Source organism: Bidens hawaiensis, unplaced genomic scaffold, assembly GCF_021521415.1.
Source record: "Bidens hawaiensis isolate Kalapana, Puna unplaced genomic scaffold, B.hawaiensis_p1.1 tig00055165_1, whole genome shotgun sequence".
NCBI lineage: Eukaryota > Viridiplantae > Streptophyta > Magnoliopsida > Asterales > Asteraceae > Bidens > Bidens hawaiensis.
This window is the reverse complement of record NW_027499962.1, coordinates 1-22352: the sequence shown is the minus strand read 5'-3', so window position 1 is coordinate 22352 and position 22352 is coordinate 1. Positions and strand designations below refer to the sequence as shown.

Sequence of the window (22352 nt, the reverse complement as noted above, 5' to 3'; positions counted from 1 at the left end):
CGTGCTTCTTTTTAGCTTGTGAAATTTTGAAGGAACATCAGGGACCATATGTATGGGTACCTGTCCAAATTTGGTAATTTTTCACCTAACCGGTAAGTGTATAAATTTTCATAAGCTGATGACAAACAGATAAAAACGAACCTGTTGCAATATCAGAGCACCAAGAGTGATCAGAAATCTTACTTTTCGGTTAATTGAGTAAAACCGAACTTTTTGTGAGAAATTTGGACAATTTGGATGAATGATGTGTGTCTAATAACCCTATAATAATGACCCTCACAACTAAGCTTTAATATTAAAACGAAAATCCTAAAACCACACACAACCAGGAAGTGTACCGATCGCAAGTAGTATAGACCTAGGAAGTCCGAGTATCGAACACGTGGACACGTAAGACGCTAACGATTACTAACCCTAGACAAGACCTACCTTAGAATAATATTTAAATGATTTTTGATTTCTTTTAACTTAACTGAACTAACCTAACTGTCTGACGAAACTTACCAAAAATAGAAAACTTAACGGAAAACTAACTGTGTTAACTTATGATGAAGAAAAACGTCTACCTAGGTCTGAATCAAATTGTAGGCCTAAAAAGCTAATGGATTGGATGATATCTAGACACCGGTCCCTAAAGATGATACGACTAAGGATCGCTCGAGCTCACTGGATCACCTCTCGGTCTCACTCAACAAGCCTAAACTACTCAAAATCGACTAAAACGACCAAACCGGGAAACAATTTCTAACGTGTTCTAATGAAGGATCACCTCTCGGTCTCACCAACACTCGACCCTAATGGCAATGAATACTACACAACCAAGGATAGAGGAAGAATTCAACTTAAACCAAAATAGATCAACTAGTCGCTCAAACACCTAAACCTGACAAGAAACGAACTCGCTCTCGCGCAATCCTAATTCTAGCATGCAAAGGCAATGAGACAACCCTAACTTCTTATCACCTCTCGGTCTCAAAGAAGGTGTCTAACCGCTGTACTTAATCCAATAAATCATGCAACAAAATCCTACGGTTGTTCCCACCGCAAACAAACCCTAAACACCAAGTCTAGAATCAAACAATGCAGCGATCAATCAATACAAAGCTAATCAATCAACACATGGGGTTTATGCAATAAATTAACCAATAATTCCAGCCCTTAAACACAACCTATTTGATGTCTAAATCAAACTTTACAATAGCAAAATACGTCTAGCAATCAAACAATCTATAAAACCTATCAAAACCTAACAATTTTCATCATTCCTAGGTAGAACTAGCAAGTTTAGCCAATAATCATCTTTGGACAGCAGCAAACGCTCAATGAAATCACCATAAAACTCATCTCAAATATCAATTCAAACATTCAATAATAAGTACTAATCAATAACAAGTCAATATCTCAAGTAATTGCAAAACTACTAATCAATTGAACAAGTAAATCAAAGTATATGAACAATGAAAAAGTTGTAAGGATATGGATGTTTATGGGCTGCTCGTGGCTGTAAAAACTGATGGTGAATGATCCCGAGGCTTGGTTCTTGTGTCTTCTTCCTTCCCTAGCCGCTACACGATCAAACCCCAAGCCAAAAAAACTTTTTTCTCTTGGTTCCCTTGCTGCCCAGTTCCGATCGCCAGGTTGCTGCTCTCCTTGGTTTTTTTTCTTTTTTATATTATGTTATAATATGAGGCTTGGGCTATTTCATGTTGTAGACGGGCCGGGCTTTGAGTTTTTCTTGAAAACGTATGCGTAAAAAGCTCGTAAACTGCTCCAAAAGTTCGGTTTTCTTCAATATTTCACCCGTAACCTACAAAATAAAGATTAATATGAAAAATCTATCTAAAACGAGTTAAAACACATAAAATGTAATACAAAAACGTAGATAAAAGGTGCGGAAAATACGAGTGTTTTACAACACATCAATGAATTGTGCGCACTTCTCTCTAAATAAGCCTGATAACCAAAATGCGCCCCGTAACGAATCCTGACATATAATCTATGATTTCTCTTTATAAATTTAATCATTTTAGAAACCAACATGTTTAACCGAATTTGTGTGGTCATACCTGGTTTTTAACGCCTAAACGATCAGCTTGGCTCAACAGGTGAAACGTGGAAACTGAGTCATGTTCGGTTTTAAACATTAGACATTGAAAAAAGTCACAATCTATGCCTATTGACCTGTTCTGGGCGTGACAGCTATACACAAACTAGATATACAACATTGTTTAGTATGGAGATAATAATAATGTTAAAATAAATATTATTATAATATTGATCATACTAAGCGATAGGGAGTGAGACGAAACACGAGCTGATTACAATGCTAAATATCTACTAAACCATGAGTTTCATGACCCCTCTTTCAAAACTGTTTTAGGAAATTTTGGGGTGAAAAGCATGGTTGCTTATATCCATATACCTGAAACATATGATGATGTGAATTATCTAAGTGTTAACACATGAAAGTCCTCACTAACACAATGATTAACTTCGAGCCGGTGGCTTGTGAATAGTACTATTGGTTTGACAAACCCAAATGAAATCAGCCTGGTTGAGGTGTCACACATAACACCGTTTGCAAATGACCATAATATACATACATGCTATGTAGTGTTAGACATAGCTACTTGGGGCATGTTGTGGGTGGAACGGGGGCCAAAGTGGTTGATTGTATGTGGGAAATGGAGGCGCGCAACACGAATGAACAGTCAAGGCTTCACTGTAGCTTAGCATAATTACATCATATATATAAACACATATACATACTTATATGCGTATATACAATCGATGACTTGTGATTACGCATAACTATTTTCTTGAAACTCTTGAAACACACCAACTATTTGTAGTTGACCTGTTTAAACTGCTTTTCAGGTATACCAAAGTTGGAATAACTTGATGATGCGCTACGTGTACAGAGTGTGGTCGATGCAGTGTGAATAGAAGCAAGTGTGTTAATAAGAAGTAGATAGTATAGCAGACTGGTTGTGATTGTACCACCTAGCTTGTAATTAAAGATAGAATAATGTAATATATTATAAATTAGTTTGTAATATTTCTTGATAAACAGTGTGCTTGATACCAGAGGTGTCTGTTGCATTCCCGTTTTACGCTTCCGCATTTGCTAGTCGGGGTGTGACAGAAGTTGGTATAAGAGCCATTGGTTATAAAGGATTAGGTTTTCCCTTAGGATACCTAATATATAACCGTATGCACGATTATCTCTGGGAAAATAAATAGTAAATTAATATTATAATGGTCCGGAGTTATTATGGCCCGGAACATAATAACAGACTTACTTATATGTGGAAATTCGAGGAGAAATCGCGGGACATACCAATAGGTAAAAATGGCAGCATATGTGTATAAAAGGTAATGCTAAGTATATATATATATATATATATATATATATATATATATATATATATATATATATATATATATATATATATATATATATATATATATATATATATATATATAACATGCATACGTGCTTATACGGAACAAGGTGTACGAATATGTGTACGTACTGTACTGTCGATAATGTTAAATCTTATTATAATGAATACTATATTCGATTATAATCAATATTAATTCTTATGATAATTAAAATTAATATTATGTCGTATCATAATTAATAGTAAATTTTGTCTAATTAATAACATCCTCTACACTAATTAACACTATCAACAAATATTATTCTTATAACTAACCATTCTATAGAGAAATGGCAAGGACTAACGAGTACGTGCCGGAAGAGGAACCGATTATATCAATGGAGGAGGAAGATCCAGTGATTCAGGAGGAAGACCCGGAAGAAGATCCGGAAGAGGATGAGGAGGAGGTTTAAGAGGACTCAGAGGAGGCGATTGTCCCTCGAGAATTACCGAGTGATGAGCCCGACCTATCCGGTTATAGGTGTGATAGCTACCCGCCCAGGTCACCACATAGAGACTAGACAGAGGCCACTAGCCAGTACCGTTCACCCACTAGAGTAGCTAGATCACCCACTCCACTTATCCACTTGTCCCCTGTGACTTCATTCACCCGACGAGCCTGTTAGACCGCTCGTATTAGGGTAACTCCGATCGACCCTACCTTGTCCCCACCTAGATAGACCTATCAATCGGGGAGAGCCTTCGCGCCCTAGGACATGTAATACGTCCTCCCGTTCATTGAGCACACCTACCTCTAGCCCCGACCTCCCGGATACAAGAAACGATATCGGATAGCTGTCCTGACCGACTGTGTGATAGACCACTCGATAGGCATAGCTAATATTAATCAGGGGAGGAGGGACGTGACCCAGTATATACTGACGCTATAGTAGATGGTACTTAACCTATAGCAGTCAAACGCCTACCACTTCTGGTGCTTGGATAGGGTGACAGCCAAACTCTGGAGCTGTTACTGGATGATTACAGTATTGTTCTTTTTGTGTTTATGGTTAGCGCATTATTTGTATAGATAGATGTAGTATGTTACGTATCTGTCTTTAAGTCTTTTGATACTCCATGCATGCATGTTATGCTAACATGGAGTATGATTTTGATGCATATTACAAGCACTGACCCTTACAGGGTTAAGTCTAACCGTCACATGGTGACAGACTTTGATCTGCACACGCAAGCACTGGCCTTTATCAGGCTAAGTCTATGTGCCGTTTTTGTTAACGATGTATAGTCTTGGATTAAAAAAGCGTGAGGCGAACAAAAGCAATGAAGTTCCTAGCCGAGGCGAAAAGCGAAAAGTAGAAAAGCGAACGCTTTTTGAAGATGAGGCGACCATGTTTATAAAAAAATATGTAATTATTTATAAACTAAATATGATATACAACCCACATTATAATATATATTAAACGTTTTAAACATCACCACATATATATCCCTAAATACCAAAAGTAACATAGAACAAGTTTCGGAGTACCATATTACTCGCCAAAATATCTTAAGTGGCATAAAAACAGGTGATTGAGTACTAAAGTACTTGTAAGTGTTTCCAAAATATCACTACAAAAGGGTTATTAGCCAAATAAAAAAGCTAAAATTAGAAGCTTTCTTCACTATCATCACCATCAACGTCAATTCCAAATATCTTGTCCTCTTCCATGCCATCGTCACGCACACCGATATACTCTTCTTCAATATCTTCATCACTTTCATCAATCAATTGTACCCTAGGAGTAGGGGCCGTGGAACAAGAGGAGGCAACATTTTTTCCTTTTGATCTAGTGGAATAAGTCGGTTCCGCGCCGGTAGCTTCTTCATTAACACACTCATTACTTTCGTCATTCATGCAATCTGTGGCATTTCTTTCCTGATTTTCTTCATCGATACAACCCGTCACCCACTCATTCCTTTCATCAATATCATTTAAAAGTATGGGGTCTATGGTGTCCGCCCTTTGATGTCGTCGTTTTAATGCACGATTAGACGAAACATACACCATGTCATGTAATCGGCTTTGTCCCTATCGGTTCCTACTCTTTGTATGAAGTTGTGAAAAAAATAAAATTTTATCAAACAGCGGAGTAATATATATATATATATATATATATATATATATATATATATATATATATATATATTAGAATGCATATTTAATTGATCACTTACTTGTTGGAAGACACTCCAATTTCTCTCGCAACCGGTAGCACTACACGTTAAACTAAGTACCCGAATAGCAAACTTTTGTAACTCTGGAGTATCACCGCAGAACGCACTCCACCAATCAGCCATAAACAAAAGAAAAATGGTGTAACTTTTAATGAACATGCTACGTCAAACTAAGTACCCACATTTTACAGTAACCAACATGCCATTTTGACTTGTAGGTTTTTGATCGTTTTAATGAAAAGAAAAATGGTGTAACTTATTAAAATTAAGCTGTATTTGTTTACCTGGAAATCTAGTCTTCCTTTGTCTTATAGCCATAGCATGACCAAAACGACCCGTAGCATGTTTATATCCATCCAATTGGTGGCTGACTAGGTCTTGAGTTTTCACATCGGGAATCAATCTAGAGATGCAATCCATAACGCCTCCCGAAATCTCTCCCGAATTTGCTTTGTCTTCATCTTCATAATAGTATTCAGGATTCAAATAATACCCGGCAGCATGTAAAGGTTGACGAAGTTGGCATTCCCACCTTTTGACAATAATCTCAAATGCTTTAGCATATTCCACTTCGCTCGAGAAACTTTAATGGTATTCTTAGTCCTTTTAATAGCCACATATATATAACCCATGGCTGGCTTTTTATCTCCATCAACAAGTCTTAGGACCTTAACAGAGGTCCAGTCAACTTGATAGCATATACCATATTTCTCCAAAAATTTTCACTCATAAAAGTAGAATTTACTTTCTTCCCACCAGCTTCTTTTGCCCACTTGCTCGCTGTGAATTCAGAAGATACGATCATCTTACATAAGTTATTCTTTTGCTTAGGCATTTGTGAAACGGTGATGAATGATGTTGCAAAACTAGTCACCGTGGGTCGATGCAAATTGCGTTGATTTGTGTATTTTCTCATCATGTTCACAAGACCAATGAGATTATATATATATGCATTCACGAACATTGCCGATTTCAGCATCCCCTTAATCTTGGGAATCTTTCCAATGTCCTCTAACAATAGATCAACACAATGTGCTACGCACGGTGTCCAATATAAATGAAGTCTTGTTGATTGCAAGATTTTCCCAAAGAAGACAAAATATAGAAAATTAAAATAATACAAATATAACATAATAGTCGACTAAAAAGAACATACTTACACGCTTTAACATAATTTGATGCATTATCAGTTACAATTTTCACGACATTTTTTTCGCCGACTTGGTCCACCATTTGTTCAAGCATTCTAGCCAATGTGTGAGCGTCCTTTGTAATCTCTGATACATCTATGGATTTCATAAACACAGACCCTTTTGGGGAGTTAACCAAAAAATTCACAATACCCTTTTGAACGGTGGAATCTCGTCATCCATCCGATAAAATAGAACAGCCTTTGCTAGCCCATTCTTTCTTGTGTTCGTCAATCTGCATGTTGATTTCTTCTACTTCCTTCTTAAGTAAAGGTACCCTTAGTTCATACATGGAAGGCGCTTTAAATCCCAACCCATATTGTAAGACCGCATCAAACATAGTTTGAAAACTATCATAAGTAGCCGCATGGAAAGCAATGCGTGCATCACAAAACCACTTATTGATTTCCCTACAAGCATTCTCTCTCAATTCTTTTTTACCTACTTCATTAACGTTTGTTGCTTTCCTCCCTTTCTACCTTTGAGCCTATCTTCAGGTTTAAAGAATGTATTTATAGGCTTTTGCTTTTTGGGCACGTTTGCTTGAACCGAACCACTAGCCCTCTTCCGATTAGTAATCATGCATTCCTCCTCTTCATTATCAAAAAAATAATCCCCTTCTAAAGGGTTCATCACTTCTTTAGCACGGGCCTTTTTTAACATATAGTCGCGAATCTCTTGACGGACATGCTGGAGACACTTCGTGCATTTAAGTACATTTGTAAATCCACTAACTTGGTGTTGCTTTAACCGATATACTCCTCCTGTAGTTGGTTTTTCACAAAAGTTGCAAACGAATCGACTTTTGTTATCATGTACCATATTTTCTACCCAGGTCACCTGTCATAGGTTCCAATGGCGCATCTACATCAACACCGTTATCCATTTCTCTAACTCTAACAACTGTGTAAAAAATATATTAATAAAACATTAAAAACATAACATTCAATTCTTTGTAAAGTTAATAAATTGCCAATAAAGTGCCAAAAAGAACTAACTTTAAATTTTTATAAAAGGAACATTCAATTCTTATTAAAGGTTAACCAAGAAAACTAATGGAGTATATAACTGTATGAGTCTCTAGTCACTAACATTCAGTTCCTATTTATTTTTTGAATCAATAGTAAATTAATAAATAGTAGCAGAGTAGTTCGTCAATTTAAGATTTCACACAATCAAATCAATAGTAAAAATAAAACAAATAAAGAATTCTAAGACATCTTAAAACCTAATTGAGTGACCAGTTGAACTCAAAGACCAAAATTTAACTCAAAAACCAAAAATCAAAGTTGATCAACTGAGATTAGTTACTTACTTGAGTGGAAGTAATTGTTGACTGAACTTTGAAGAGATCACTGATGAGGGTGTGCGTGCCTGCGTGCATGAGAGAAGAGAAGACCGATTGTTGAGGTGAGGTTTAGGGAGAAACTAGGTTAAAAAAAATAACTTATGAACTGATCGTTCTATTTTTTACATGGGTTTTGAATGTGAATTTTTTTGGAGGTTGGGCCGACAAAGAGATTAGTGGCCCATTATGAAGATTAATTTACAACTGAACGCTTTTTGTGCATGTAGCGTCGCTTTTTCGCTCCACAAAAAAGCGCATAAAGCGCTCACGTTTCTAACAGAGCTCGCCTTAGGTAAGTAAAAGCGTCTAGATGGTCGCCTTTAGTCGCCTCTCGCCTACCCTTGCCTCGAGCGCGCTTTTTTAAACCAAGTGTATAGTACCGTATATGAAACACAAATATGTTATTTGATTTATTTTCACAATCATTACTAAGATTACCGTTACAATGTGTTGTGTGCCGAAATTAGTATTAATTGATGTGCATTTGATTATCATTATAGAATGGCCCTAAAGAAAGCAAACCCAATGAATGAGGCGAATGTGGCAGAGATCATAGTTCGGCAAATTCCGGCAGTAATCCCAACAATTGTAGGACAAGTAACTGCCGGCGTAAACGCAAACATACATACAAATCAACCGCCAAACAATAATATTCTTCCAATAAATACCAATACTGACACGAATAATATTCCCCCAATTAATACAAATACTGTTGCTAATGCAAATAGTCCCCCACGAAATACAAATACTCTTGGCAATAATAATCCCCCTTCGAATACAAATACCATGAGTAACAATAATCCTCCACCGAACCCGAACAATGACCATAACAACCCTAATCCCCCGCAAAGGGAATGCTCATTTAAAAACTTAATTTCCTGTACACCGTTACACTTTAAAGGTATTGAAGGGCCGAATGGGTTGATAAAATGGAATGAGAAAGCAGAATTTGTTAACATCTGTAATTGTGTACCCGAATGCATCATCAAGTATGTACCTGTACGTTTAAGGACAGGATGCGGTCAACCGCATGACTTGGGCAGAACTCAAAACGCTAACGCTAGATCATTTTTGCCCAAGAATGAAGTTCAAAAATTAGAACATGAACTTTGGAGTTTAGAGATGAAAGGAGCTGTTAGAGCATAATGTCTATTGCTAGGGTCTTAGATGTATTAGATATGATTGTATAGGGCTAAAAATGTCAAATGTATAGTTTGTGTTTTGTAGTCAACGCATAAGTGTCAAGGTCAACGCATATCTTATGCGGCGTATATGTTATACGCCGTACAACATATACGGCCTTGATGAGCTTGTGGATATTTCCTATAAATAGGGGACTTATGCGTTTCTACTGTCAGAGAGAGAGAGAGAGAGAGAGAGAGTAGAGAGAGAAAGTGTGCAAAGTGTCATATCTTGTAATATTTCTTGATATATATGAAATTGTGCTTAATGTTTACTTGTGTGTGTTCAACCTCAATGGATTCCGCACTTTGAGATACAAGCTTTAACAATCAGAGATCCCTATTGTAATCTACATCCAGATCACTGGTCATTTCAAGTGGTATCAGAGCTATATGGCTCGTTACTAGCTTGAACACTTCAAGTTATCAAGGTTTTTCTCTCTACATTCAATTCCTGCCGTCAAAAGTTCTTCAAAACTTCACAATACCTTCCTTATACATCCGTGTCAAACCCTACTAAAATTCATTCAATTCCTACATCATTTACATCTTCAAAATCCAAATTTATCAACAACATGAATTTCACCATATATGTGTTACCTGCGTATATGTTGATCAAGCATAACATATACGGCGTATAACATATATGCCGCATATGTAATACTGTGATTAAGATATACGTTGTTTTGGACATATACGTTGACCATTCTTGTTGTTCATACATATCCGTTGACCTTTGAACCTAACACTTATACGTTGAACAACCTTGATCAAAAACATATATGTTGACCAGAAGAGATACAAGCTGTAACAATCAGAGATCCTTATTGTAATCTACATCCAGATCACAAGTCATTTCAAGTGGTATACGTTGACTATGGAAAACCCAAGTGCGTTCGTGTTGCAGCCGTCTATTCTACTTCAGAACATCAATTTGGAAAATGAAATGGGAACTTCTAACAAACCTCCTAAGCTACTCAGAATGGAAGATTATCCTTCATGAGCTGACAAATTCAAGACGTATGTTCAAGCGTTGAACTATGAAACATGGACTGCCGTGGAGGAATAGTACATAATTCCCAAGAATTGGATTGGGAAAATTACAGATTATCCCATATTGCTGATGCAAATAAGGATTTATTCCTTAAGGAGAAGAAGATGTTAAATCTCTTTCAACAAGCCATCAAAGCTGGGATCTTTAACTTTTGCAACACAATGGTCTTGTTATTCAATATGGCAGGCTTTGTTGAACAAATATCATGGAAACTCTGATATGAGAAAGAGCAAAATTGCTTTGCTGAAGAAAGAATTTGAAATATTTACTCAAGTTAAGGGGTGAGTGTTTTGCAAAATTGATTGATAGATTCTGCTATCTTGTGAATGAAATGAAGAGACTGAAGATTGACAAGCCTGAGTATGAGTATATAGATAAGCTTGCAGATGTTTTACCTGAAGAATGGGGTACTTTTATCTTGATCCAACAATCAAACCCCATCGCTTATGCCCGTTTGAATCTTGCAAGTTTTATCGAGAAACTTGAAGCTCATGACTTCGAGCCGAGAAAGAAACAAAAGATGAAATCTACAGCCATATCACAAGATCTGGGATTGTATTACAAGAATTCTAATTCAAGTGTTACTTCAAATCCCAAGATTCCACTGCATTTTGTGTTGAGTCAATCAGTCAAGCTTGTGTTACAAATGCTGCTGCTACTCCTTAATATAGTAGTAGTTATTCTGGAACAATTCCAATTACTCAAGCTTCAAGTTCAAAGGATTCTGATGTTATCCAGTGTAATATAGCAGTGAATCTGAAAAATACTTGAAACATGACCACTGGCACTATCAAGGAACACATGGTTTTTCTAGGATCTGTTCTAGAATCATATGAGAGTTTGGTAGCGGGTTGCATTGGAAATTATATTCTGACTAAAGAAGATTATGATCAGATTGACCTAGAGGAAATGGAGATGATTGACATAATATGGTCCATGGCTAGTGTGATAAGGAAAGCACAAAGATTATAAGAAATAACTGGTCGGAATGTGCTTGATGGTACAACTTCTAAGTTATGCTTTGACAAGTCTAAAGTTAGAGGTTTTCGTTGTAAGGAGAAAGAGCATTTTATAAGGGAATGAACAAGTAAGAGTGTGGATGATAATGCAACTAATACTTTTGGACGAGACTACTACAAGCAGGTAATATATCATCGTCAAGAAGGTGAATCATCAAAGGGAAAGAAACCTACTGAAGCATCAACCTCGCTGCAAAAGGCAGCTACAACTCAAGCTGATGAAGGTTTCAACTGGAATTCTGTATTCCAAGTGAATGTAGCTCAAGTGGTTGATGAGGACAAACAGGAGGTTATTGCTGAGAGTGTGGTCAAGATGGATAATAGGGTTGAAGACAAGGATGAGGTTGAGACTAAGACTCAAGAGTCTGCTGAGAATGTAGATATTGGTATTAAAACTGATGTATTGAAATCTAAGGATGTTAATGGGAATAAGAATATGAATGCAAATAAGAATGTAAATGATGATAGCAACAATGTGAAAGAAGTTGCATGTGATTCTTCTGATGATGAACTTCCTCAAACCTATGATAAAATTCATAAGGTTCCTTCTGACTATCTTATCTTATTATTTCCTCCAAAATATTGTTGAGAGTTTTACAGGTTGGTTTTATGAGGAAGATGTTCCACAAGGGAAAATTGACTTTGGTGTGGAAGAAAATGATGAAATTCCAGAGGTCAACAAGTCAGAAGATGAGGAGGAGTTCGTTTTTGTTAATGAAAAGATAGTCGAGGACAAGTTTATTGAAGAAGTGGTAGAAGATATCACTGATGTTGACTCAGAAACTTTAAGTGAAGAACTAGTTGATCAAGCGTTTAAGGCTATAGAGGTAATTCTAAACTCAAACCTTTGTGAAAAATGTGAATTACCATGCGTTGAATGTGACTTTAAAAATCTAGAAATCAAAGAATTAAAGAGACACTATGATAAAGCTTTGTTTGATTTAAATGTTGTTAATGAGGCCTACATGAAGCTTCAATCATGTGAAAAGGGTCTTTGGGAAAAGATTTTACAAAACCAAAAGACAATTTCAATGCTTAAGCACACGGTAGAAGACAAACAGATTGCCATTAACAGACACATTGACAAAAACGCAACACTCAAACTTGAGCTTCAAACACAAAAGATTGAGACTGAACGTGTTAACGTGAAATTGGTAAGCTATGCTACGTCGTCATATGTACTTGATCGCATAATCCCCAAAACGTCATCAAAGAGTGAGGATAATGAGACCGAGAACATAAAAGAAGATTATCATGCCGCGCCTCCACCTATGTGGAATGATTATGTTCCAAATAAACCGAAAGGTTTGGAAAAGGCATTCAATGTGGAAATCAACACACCACATCATGATGATATTTCTAAATCTATTGATAATGAGAGTTCTGGTTATGATTCTGCAAATGGAGTAAAAATGGAAGAAGATGTGTTGAATGAGGAAATTGTTAAACTTATGGGTTGGGTAATCAAAAGAGAGTTTTGACCAATGAAAAGAAAGTAGTTGAAAACTCGGCAAGATTTGCTAAAACAAGTTTCTATATCAAGCAATCTTCTCGAGTTAATCAATTTCAAGAGAAAAAGATAAAGTTTGTACTTGGTAAAACTTTAGAGTCTGAAAAGGAAGCTGAATTCAAGAAACAATCAAATGATGAATTTTATCGTTTGAAAGCTGAACGTGATCATGTTGAATCTATATCTCAGATCAATAAGTTTATTGATAAGAGACGTTGTTTTGGTTGTAATGAGATTGGACATGTGTTTTACGCTTGTCCTAATCGATACAAACAAGATCACATTCCGCTTCTAAAACCTTAAAAGACTATGAGCAAGAGACCTGGACTAGGCTATGTGTGTGATAAGAAACCAGTTTGTGTCAATGAAAATGTAAAAAATTTGAAAAGAGATGAGTCAATGATATTAAAAAGATTGTTAAAAATGATGTTTGAAAACCAACAAATTCAAAAACAAGTCAAGCATCGTTTTATAAAAAGAAACAATCTGATGGTCAAAACTGGGTAGCAAAAACTATTTTTAAACTACCTGATTGTATTGAGAAAATGAAATCTGAATCTGAGTCACCAACATTAAATGAGAATTCATTATCATGTGATTCAGAAGTTGAAAATGATAGGTTGTTGTTTAAACATATTAAACAACCCAAGACCAAGAAGGCTTGGGTTTCCTTGTTTCACTAATCCGTTAACTGTATGTGCAGGGGCTTCCAAGATCCCACGATTCTCGCTGGATAATGGATAGTGGAGCCTCTAGGCACATGACAGGTACTCTCTACTTGCTGAACGATGTTAAATCAATAAGAGGGGGTATGTCGGCTTTGCTGGAAATCAAGGTGGACAGATTGTTGGTGACGGAACATTAACCAATGGAATTGTTACATTCGAGAATGTCAACTACATTTCAGAGTTGGAGAATAATCTGCTAAGTATATCACAGACTTGTGATAAACAATTCTCTACACACTTTACGAATCGAGAGTTTTTGATTTTGAAACAGGGTTTCATAATACCTGAAGAATGGATCATTATGAGTGCTCCTAGAGTGAATGATCTTTACGTCATGAACATGAGCACAACATCTACTTCATCAAGGTCTGGTCAGTGTTTCATCTCAAGAGCATCTGAACGGGAATCCCTATTATGGCATCGGAGGATGGGACATATAAGTTTGAGGAAAATGAACCATCTGGTTCACAAGAACCTGGTAGAAGGAGTCAATTTGAGGAATTTTCAGTTAAGTGAAGACTGTATGGATTGTAAGAAGGGAAAGCAAACAAGGAAATCTCATCCAAAGAAACTTGTTAACTCCATCAACCTACCTTTTGAACATCTACATATGGATCTATTTGGTCCAGTGAATGTCAAAAGTATCACAGGAGAACTTTACTGTCTTATGGTTACTGATGACTATTCAAGATTTTCATGGGGGATGTATTTGGAATCGAAAGATGAGACATATGATTTCCTTATGATCTTATTCAAGAAGCTGGAAAATCTGTATAATCTACCAATCCGGCGAATAAGAAGCGAGAACGGGACGGAGTTCAAGAATAACAAAATGCTGGAGTACTGTAATGACCAAAGGATTCTTCATGAATTCAGTGCGCCCTACACTCCACAACAAAATGGAGTCGCTGAATGAAAGAATCGAACCCTGATAGAAACAGCTCGAACTATGCTTTCATATTCAAAGTTACCAGTTAATGTTTTGGTCAGAAGTAGTGGCGGCAGCATGTTATACACTCAACCGGGTCCTTACTGTGAAGAAATATGGCAAGACGTGCTTTGAGCTACTTAATTGTGGAAAACCAAATTTGAAGTGGCTTGAACCGTTTGGATCAACATGTACCATTCTTGAACAAAGTGGAAAATTTGGTCCCAAATCAATTGAAGGTTAATTTGTGGGGTACTAGTCCTCTCAGACGTGTCTACATTCTTAGCCTCCACAAGATTATTCAAGTTCAAAATGTCGACTGTCAAAGATACACTCCTACAATACAATGACCAGGAGATTCAAGGCTGTTCGATTAGGAGAGTCTTTGGGAGAGTTTTCAACTCACTGAGGAAGATTTATCTGAAGAGACTTTGACGATGATTTACAATCAACCATTGTCGGAAAATCAAATAACCATGCTTGAAGAACCTGTGTCTGTTTCTCAAAATGTTTATGACAATGATCAATCCGATGATGTTCTAGAAACTGTTCTAGTTTTTGATGATGATGGTATACAGATGAGGAGATAATTGAAGCTATTTCTCCATCAACTGTTGTTCCTGAAATGTGTGAGAGCAATCTTCAAACTTAAGTGTTAGTACCTTCAGAGGTGGTGCCTAGAACGTTATCCTACCATCCCGAGGATAATATAATAGGAGATTTGCATACTGGGGTGCAAAAGAGAAGTCAAACTAAACAGAATCTACAGTGTTTCTACTCTCGTGTTTCTCCTTTACAAAACCAGTTCCCATTTAAAAGTTTTATTTCACAGGTAGAACCAAAGACGTATAAAGAGGCCCTAACAGAAGAAAGCTGGGTGAATGCGATGCAAGAGGACCTTATGCAGTTTGAAAAGCTCGGGGTCTGAAATTGGTGGATCTACCTGAAGATAAAATGCAGATTAACACCAAGTGGGTGTTTAAGTGCAAAAGGGATGAAAATGGTATTATTGTTAGAAACAAGGCAATATTAGTTGTTTTGGGATTCAATCAAAGAGAAGGTATCGATTACAATGAAGTGTAGGCACCGGTTGCAAGGCTACAAGCAATTCAGATCTTTCTAGCATTTGCTTCTTCGAAAAGCTTTAAGGTTTATCAGTTGGATGTGAAATCAGCATTTCTTAACGGTAAGATTAGTGAAGAAGTCTACGTTGGACAACCACTAGGGTTTGTCGATCCCATCCACAAAGACAAAGTGTTTTTACTTGATAAAGCCTCTACGGTCTCCATCAAGCCCCGAGAGCTTGGTATGAGACGTTGTCACAACATCTATTGGACAACGGCTTTATCAAAGGAACTGTCGACTGTACACTTTTCACTAAGTTTATTGATGGATATCTACTGATCGTTCAGATTTATGTCGATGATATAATCTTTGGATCGACGAATGATGATATGTGAAAACAGTTTGAAGAAGTCATTAAAAAGAAATTTGAAATGAGTGCGATGGGGGAGATGAATTTCTTTCTTGGACTTCAAGTTGAACAGTTTTCAGATGGTATTTTTATCCACTAGACAAAATATTTCAATGACGTTTTGACAAAGTTCAACAAGTCTGATGCATTGGCTATCAGCACTCATTTACCATTGAATCATGGTATCGGTCCTGATCCCAATGGGGAGAAGGTTGACCAAACCTTATACCAATCCATGATCGGCTTATTGATGTATTTGACTGCTTCTCGGCCAGATACCATGTATGCAACCTGTTTGTGTGCCAGATATCAGTCAAATCCGAAGGTTTCACATCTCATGATTATCAAGAGAATTCTACGCTATCTCAAGGGATGTCCGAGGTTCGGTTTCTAGTATCCTAAAGACGATGAATTTGTGTTAAGGGCTTATTCTGATTCAGATTATGTACGCTGTAAGCTGAATACAAAATCTACAACGGCAGGGTGTCAGTTCTTTGGCAAATGATTGTTGGGTAAAACTTAGTTGTTATTATATATTAATTAGTTACATTTAGTTGAATAATCGAATGAACATTGGTACTTCAAGCATTGTTTACGTGTTTTTTTCAGGATATTGGAAGCTATGGAGCTTAACAAGGATACTTACGGGCTTGGAACGAAGATTGAGAAGTGAAAGATTGGAAGTGCATGCATCACGAAGCATTCAAGAAAAGAAAAAATGAAAATATGATATTTTACATCTTCGCGATACGCGAAGATACAAAGAAGGGCAACTTTGCGATAGGCGAAGTTGCAGGAATTCGGCCGCGACTATTTTGTCCTTCGCGATAAGCGAAGAAGCACCCTTTACATCTTCGCGATACGCGAAGATGCTTAAGTCGGCCAAAAATTTAGGTTTGCCCTATATAAACCCTTTAACCTCCCCATTCGGCTATTAACGATTTCCAGAGGCAAAAGAGGCTGTGTTAGACGACTTCTCACCATTCCAAGGCTTTCGGTTCATCTCGGGTTCGCATGTTCATCAAAGATAAGTGTTTTGATATTATGATTATGTTCGGCTAAGTCCTTTGTTCATTCTAGGCTAGAGTTTTGTGTAATTCCTCTTGAGACCATATTTGCTATGCTTAAAGTTATGAACTTGATTTGAGTTATTGCTTTTATCTTGTTTAATTGATTGCTTGGTTGTTTAAACAATTTATATTTGCGATTATTGATTAGTGCATCACTTGTTTGATTTTGTTCATCAACACTTAGGGTTAGGCTCTTGTGTCATTGAACTTATAATCATCGGTTCATGCTTCTTAATTAGTTGTAATAAAATATAAATTGGTAATTGTGTAGGTCGAGTTCAATTGTGTCAACAATTTGGTTAGGGTATCGTTTGTCATCACAATCAAACTAATAGGTTTAGTAATTACTGCGCAATCAAGACAAGTAAATCTGTGATTAAGTTGAATGTCACATTACTCGAACCTAGAATGAATACTTTTAATTAATATTGTTTACAAATCTTGTTAAGTAATAATTAGTTTTAATTAAATGTTTTTCTAAAAACCGCTTGACATCGTCTGTCCGCCTTAGTTAATTAATTAATTTAGTCATATTTAATTAGCACTTTCCTTGAGTCCTTGTGGAGACGACCTTATTTACCCGTACTAGGTATATGTATTTAAGTCCTTTATTAATTGTTTTTTAGTAGACCACGACAGCCTTGGTCAAAATGGCGCCGTTGCTGGGGACTCAACGCGCTTAGTGCTAGTTTAATTTTAGTTTAATTTCTTTTCTTCGTTGATTTTACGCGGGGTGTGCTTGTTTGTTGTGTGCAGTTAATCTCTTAGGGTGATGCATACGAGATTTGCTCGAGACAAGGAGGTGTTGCAGTTTGATCCTGAGATTGAGAAAGCCGCAAGAAGAAACCAAGAAAAACAAAGAAGGGGTGAAACTTCAAGAAGATAACCCATACCCGGTTCCACCTGTGTTTCAACCCCATGACCTTAACCCGCTGCACAATCGAGAACAACCCATTCCATAAAACATTCAACAACAATTCATGACCTACCACCATTCAACCCACCCATTCACCAAAACTGAAACCCGAGAGCTCAAAGAAGATATCAAATGAGAGATGATCGGTCAATCAGGTCTGAACCACCGCACAATAGAGTTGAGTTCGAGTATGATCGGCGGAGGGATTTGATGATTTTGATGAGTTCGAGGATGAAAAGGAGATGGAAGACGTGCAAGGGGATCGGTATTATAGAAGACAACAACAACAACAACCTCCCAGAAACCGAACACCCAAGCCCGCTCAACCACCAAGAAACCGTCGAGAAAGAAGAAGACAAGATCCCCCCCGAGCCACAGTTTCCCGAGTATGAATTTGACGATGGAGTCCCGAGGGAATTCATTCCACCTCCCGTTCGGGGGGTTCAAAGCCACTTCATTCCACAAGTGCCCACGAACCCGCTTCCAATTGTAATCCCGGTTCGAGAAGGAAGAACGTTTTCAGTAAGGCAAAGTAACCTGACAAGGATGCCTACTTTTCATGGGAAAGCATCAGAAGAGCCATACTTGCACTTAAGCGAGTTTAATGCAATTTGTGCCACCATCTCGAGTCAAGGGTTCAATGCTGATGAAGTCAAGTTAGTTATTTTTCAGTTCAGTCTTAAGGATCTAGCAAAGTAGTGGTTCTTATCCTTACCGTCAGCAAGTATCTATCTGTGGCAAACCTGGCTCAGCAATTCTTAGACGAGTATTACACACCGCAAAGAACTTACGATACCCGAACTTCCATCAGAAATTTTCAGCAAGGGTCGGGTGAAACTTTTCATGAAGCATTTACGAGATTCAAGAGGTTGTTGAGAACTTGTCTGCATCACGGGATTGCACTGTGGGAGTTGATCAAAGCATTTGATGACGGGTTGTCGAGTGAAGATGTGCGTGATCTGCAGTCGACCACAAATGGGTCGTATTTTACTAACGATGAGAATGATGATTGGCAACACTTAGAAAGGCATGCAATGAACTCAAAAAGGCAAGATCAGTCAAATCACATGGTAAAAAGGGCGGTTGTTAAAGCCGTGGATAGTGGTGAGTTGAATGATCAAATGGCTAGGTTGGAGAGAAAGTTGGATCAGTTGATGGGTGTGGGAGTGAAAGATAAAGGCAAGTCAGGAAAGGAAGGTAAGTACCCTTAGAAGTGGTAAGAATGCCCATGTCAGCCAGGTAATTACCCTTAGAAGCGGTAAGATATATAATAATGGGGTGACTCCACCACCCTTTGTTGAAGGTGTGGTGGAGGACTTGGGGGAAGATGGGAAAAGTGATGATGAGGTTGAAATTGAACCGAAAACTAAATCAAAACAAATAAATAAAAATAAAATTGAAACTAAAACTAAGACGGGAACACCAACCGCCAAGGAGACAAGTCCAACGAATAAACCGTTACGTTCCCTCGGGCATTGGTGAACCCCGAGACCTCATCGACACTTAGAAAGAGGGGCCCACAGCAGGAGGAAATGTTGGAAATATTTAAACAAGTAAAAATTAATTTCCCCCTCATAAATGCAATTAAACAAGTCCCCGCATATGCTAAATAGTTAAAAGACTTGTGTACTCAAAAACGAACTCACAAGTTGCCCAAACAAGTTGACTTAACTGCAAATGTGAGTTCGGTTTTGACGGGTATCCTCCCACCCAGGCTACAAGATCCGGGAACGCCAATTATACACATTCAAGTGGGAGATTTTAAAATGACTAGAGCATTGTTAGATCTTGGGGCTGGGGTGAGTATTCTCCCGGGAAGCTTGTATGACCAGTACGACTTTGGTCCACTTAGAAAAGCCGACACCACCGTGGTGTTGGCCGACTTGACACTCAAGCTTCCTAGGGGAATCGTGACCGATGTGATTGTGATGATAGAAGATTTTTATTACCCGGTTGATTTCCTGGTTCTAGACTACGTAACGGTTGACCCGAAACGCCAACCGAACGTGATTCTCGGTCGGCCCTTTTTGGCTACTGCAGATGCTTTGATAAACTGTAGAACTGGGATAGTGGACATGGCTTTTGGTAATAAGAATCTTCGGCTTGATGTGTTTTCAAACGTGTTTAACCCTCTAGTGAGTGACGAATGCTTCGCGGCCGAAGTCATTGACAGGTTGAACCCTCACGGAAGTGGGGATGATGCCACAGAGGAGTCTGCTATTTGTTGCAGGAAAACCGTTGAGCATGTCTTACAGTTACAAGAAGAAGAGAAAGCAGTGGAATTGTATGCTGTGAGTATTGGGAAACCGCCATGGTCTCAGCAAGTAGAGCGGTTACCCGATACCATTGATTAACAGTTGAGACCATCATTGGAGAGTCCGCCGGCTGTTGAATTGAAGGAGCTCCCGAAACAAATGAAATACGTGTTTATGGGGGAAGAAGAGACTTTACCGGCCATCATCGCTGCAAATTTGGAAGACGAGCATGAGAAGGCGTTGGTGGAAGTCCTGAAAGAGCATAAGGCAGCGGTTGGTTGGACGATAGCAGAATTGTGAGGGATTAGCCCATCCATTGTCATGCATAAAATCATCACCGATCTCGAGGCAAAACCCGCTCATGATGCACAAAGAAGGTTGAATCCAAATATGCAGGAGGTAGTGAAGAAGGAGGTCTTCAAGTGGCTGGATGCAGGTATCATTTTCCCGATCTCAGATAGCACGTGGGTAAGTCCAACACAAACAGTTCTAAAGATGGCGGGTATTCAGATAACCCGTAATGAGAGAGGTGAGGAAATCGCCACCCTACCGGTAACCGGGTGGCGGATTTGTGTTGATTATAGAAAGCTGAATGCAGCAACATCTAAGGACCATTTTCCCTAGCCGTTCATTGACCAGATCATCGAGAAACTCGCAGGTCAGAAGTTTTATTGTTTCCTAGATGGCTATTCGGGGTACAATCATATTGCTATTCACCCCGATGACCAACATAAGACCACTTTCACGTGTCCATACGGTACTTTCGTATTTAGGCGAATGCCTTTTGATTTGTGTAATGCCCCTGCCACCTTTCAAATGTGTATGATGAGTATCTTTTTAGATATGGTCGTGGATTCACTTGATATTTTTATGGACGATTTTTCGATTTTTGGATCATCTTTTGAAAAATGTTTAAACGAATTAACTAAAATTTTAAAAAGATATGTGGAAACAAATTTGGTCTTAAATTGGGAAAAGAGCCACTTTATGGTTCAAGAGGGGACGGTTTTGGGACATCTCATCTCAAGTAGGGGGATTGAGGTTGACCGGGCGAAAATCCAAGTCATATCTAATTTACCACCGCCTATTAATATAAAAGGGATAAGGGCATTTTTGGGTCATGCCAATTTTTACCGACGGTTCATTTAGAATTTTAGTATCATTTCTAAACCATTGTGTAATTTGTTATTAAAAGATGTGCCATTTGTTTTTAACGAGGAGTGGCTTAATGCATTTAATGTACTTAAAAACAAATTGGTTGAAGCCCCGGTCTTGTTGTCACCTGATTGGTCACTTCCATTTGAAATCATGTGTGACTCAAGTGACTACGCGGTCAGGGCCATGTTGGGTCAATGGGTGGATAAGAAGCCCGTTGCCATATACTACGCAAGCAAAACCCTTTCCGATGCTCAAATTAATTATACCAATACGGAAAAGGAGTTGCTCGCGGTAGTATATGCACTTGATAAGTTTTGATCTTACATTTGGGGGAGCAAGGTAATTGTTTTTCAGATCACAACGCAGTCAAGTATTTGATGGAGAAGAAAGACGCGAAACCGCGCTTGATCAGGTGGATTTTATTGCTCCAAGAGTTTGATTTGGAGATCCGCGACAAGAAAGGAAGCGAAAATGTGGTAGCGGATCATTTGTCGAGACTTGTGGAACAAGAAGAAGAGGAGAAAGACGAGAGGGCTATCAATGAGTATTCCCCGGATGAACAATTTTTTTCTGTTTCAACTTTGCCATGGTATGCTGACATTATTAATTTTCTTGTTGCAGATACAATTCCGGAGTTTTGGCCGAAGAAGAAGAAGCAACACTTTCTCTCGCAGGAAAAGCACTATGCATGGGAAGATCCGGATTTGTTCAAAGTTGGAGCGGATCAAGTAATGAGACGGTGCATACCGGAGGAGGAGATGTGGAGTGTTTTGTATCATGCCCACTCTTCACCTTGTGGAGGCCATTTCATTGGCTAGAAGACGGGACATCGAGTGCTTGCATGCGGGTTCTATTGGCCTACCATATTTAAGGATGCCGCAGCAGTCGTGAAAAATTGTC

The 22352-nt window shown here is 38.1% G+C and overlaps 2 protein-coding genes and 1 pseudogene across 2 annotated transcripts; 2 read left to right on the top strand and 1 right to left on the bottom strand.

Annotated features, from left to right (window-relative positions):
- Positions 1-5043: 5043 nt before the first annotated feature.
- LOC143600975 (uncharacterized) lies at positions 5044-6540 on the bottom strand (annotated as a pseudogene).
- A 13265-nt stretch (positions 6541-19805) lies between these two features.
- LOC143600977 (uncharacterized) lies at positions 19806-20594 on the top strand. The gene is made up of 2 exons (XM_077078508.1): positions 19806-20330; positions 20397-20594. The coding sequence occupies exons 1-2, from the start codon at positions 19806-19808 to the stop codon at positions 20592-20594; spliced, it is 723 nt and encodes a 240-aa protein (XP_076934623.1).
- A 1235-nt stretch (positions 20595-21829) lies between these two features.
- On the top strand, positions 21830-22270 carry LOC143600976 (uncharacterized). The gene has a single exon (XM_077078507.1). The coding sequence runs from the start codon at positions 21830-21832 to the stop codon at positions 22268-22270; it is 441 nt and encodes a 146-aa protein (XP_076934622.1).
- The last annotated feature ends 82 nt before the right edge of the window (positions 22271-22352 follow it).

Coding starts and splice junctions, on each gene's coding strand:
- LOC143600977 (XM_077078508.1), top strand. CDS start 19,806: ATGACTAGAGCATTGTTAGATCTTGGGGCTGGGGTGAGTATTCTCCCG. Junction 20,331..20,396: donor AAGCAGTGGAATTGTATGCT/GTGAGTATTGGG, acceptor ATTGATTAACAG/TTGAGACCATCATTGGAGAG.
- LOC143600976 (XM_077078507.1), top strand. CDS start 21,830: ATGGAGAAGAAAGACGCGAAACCGCGCTTGATCAGGTGGATTTTATTG.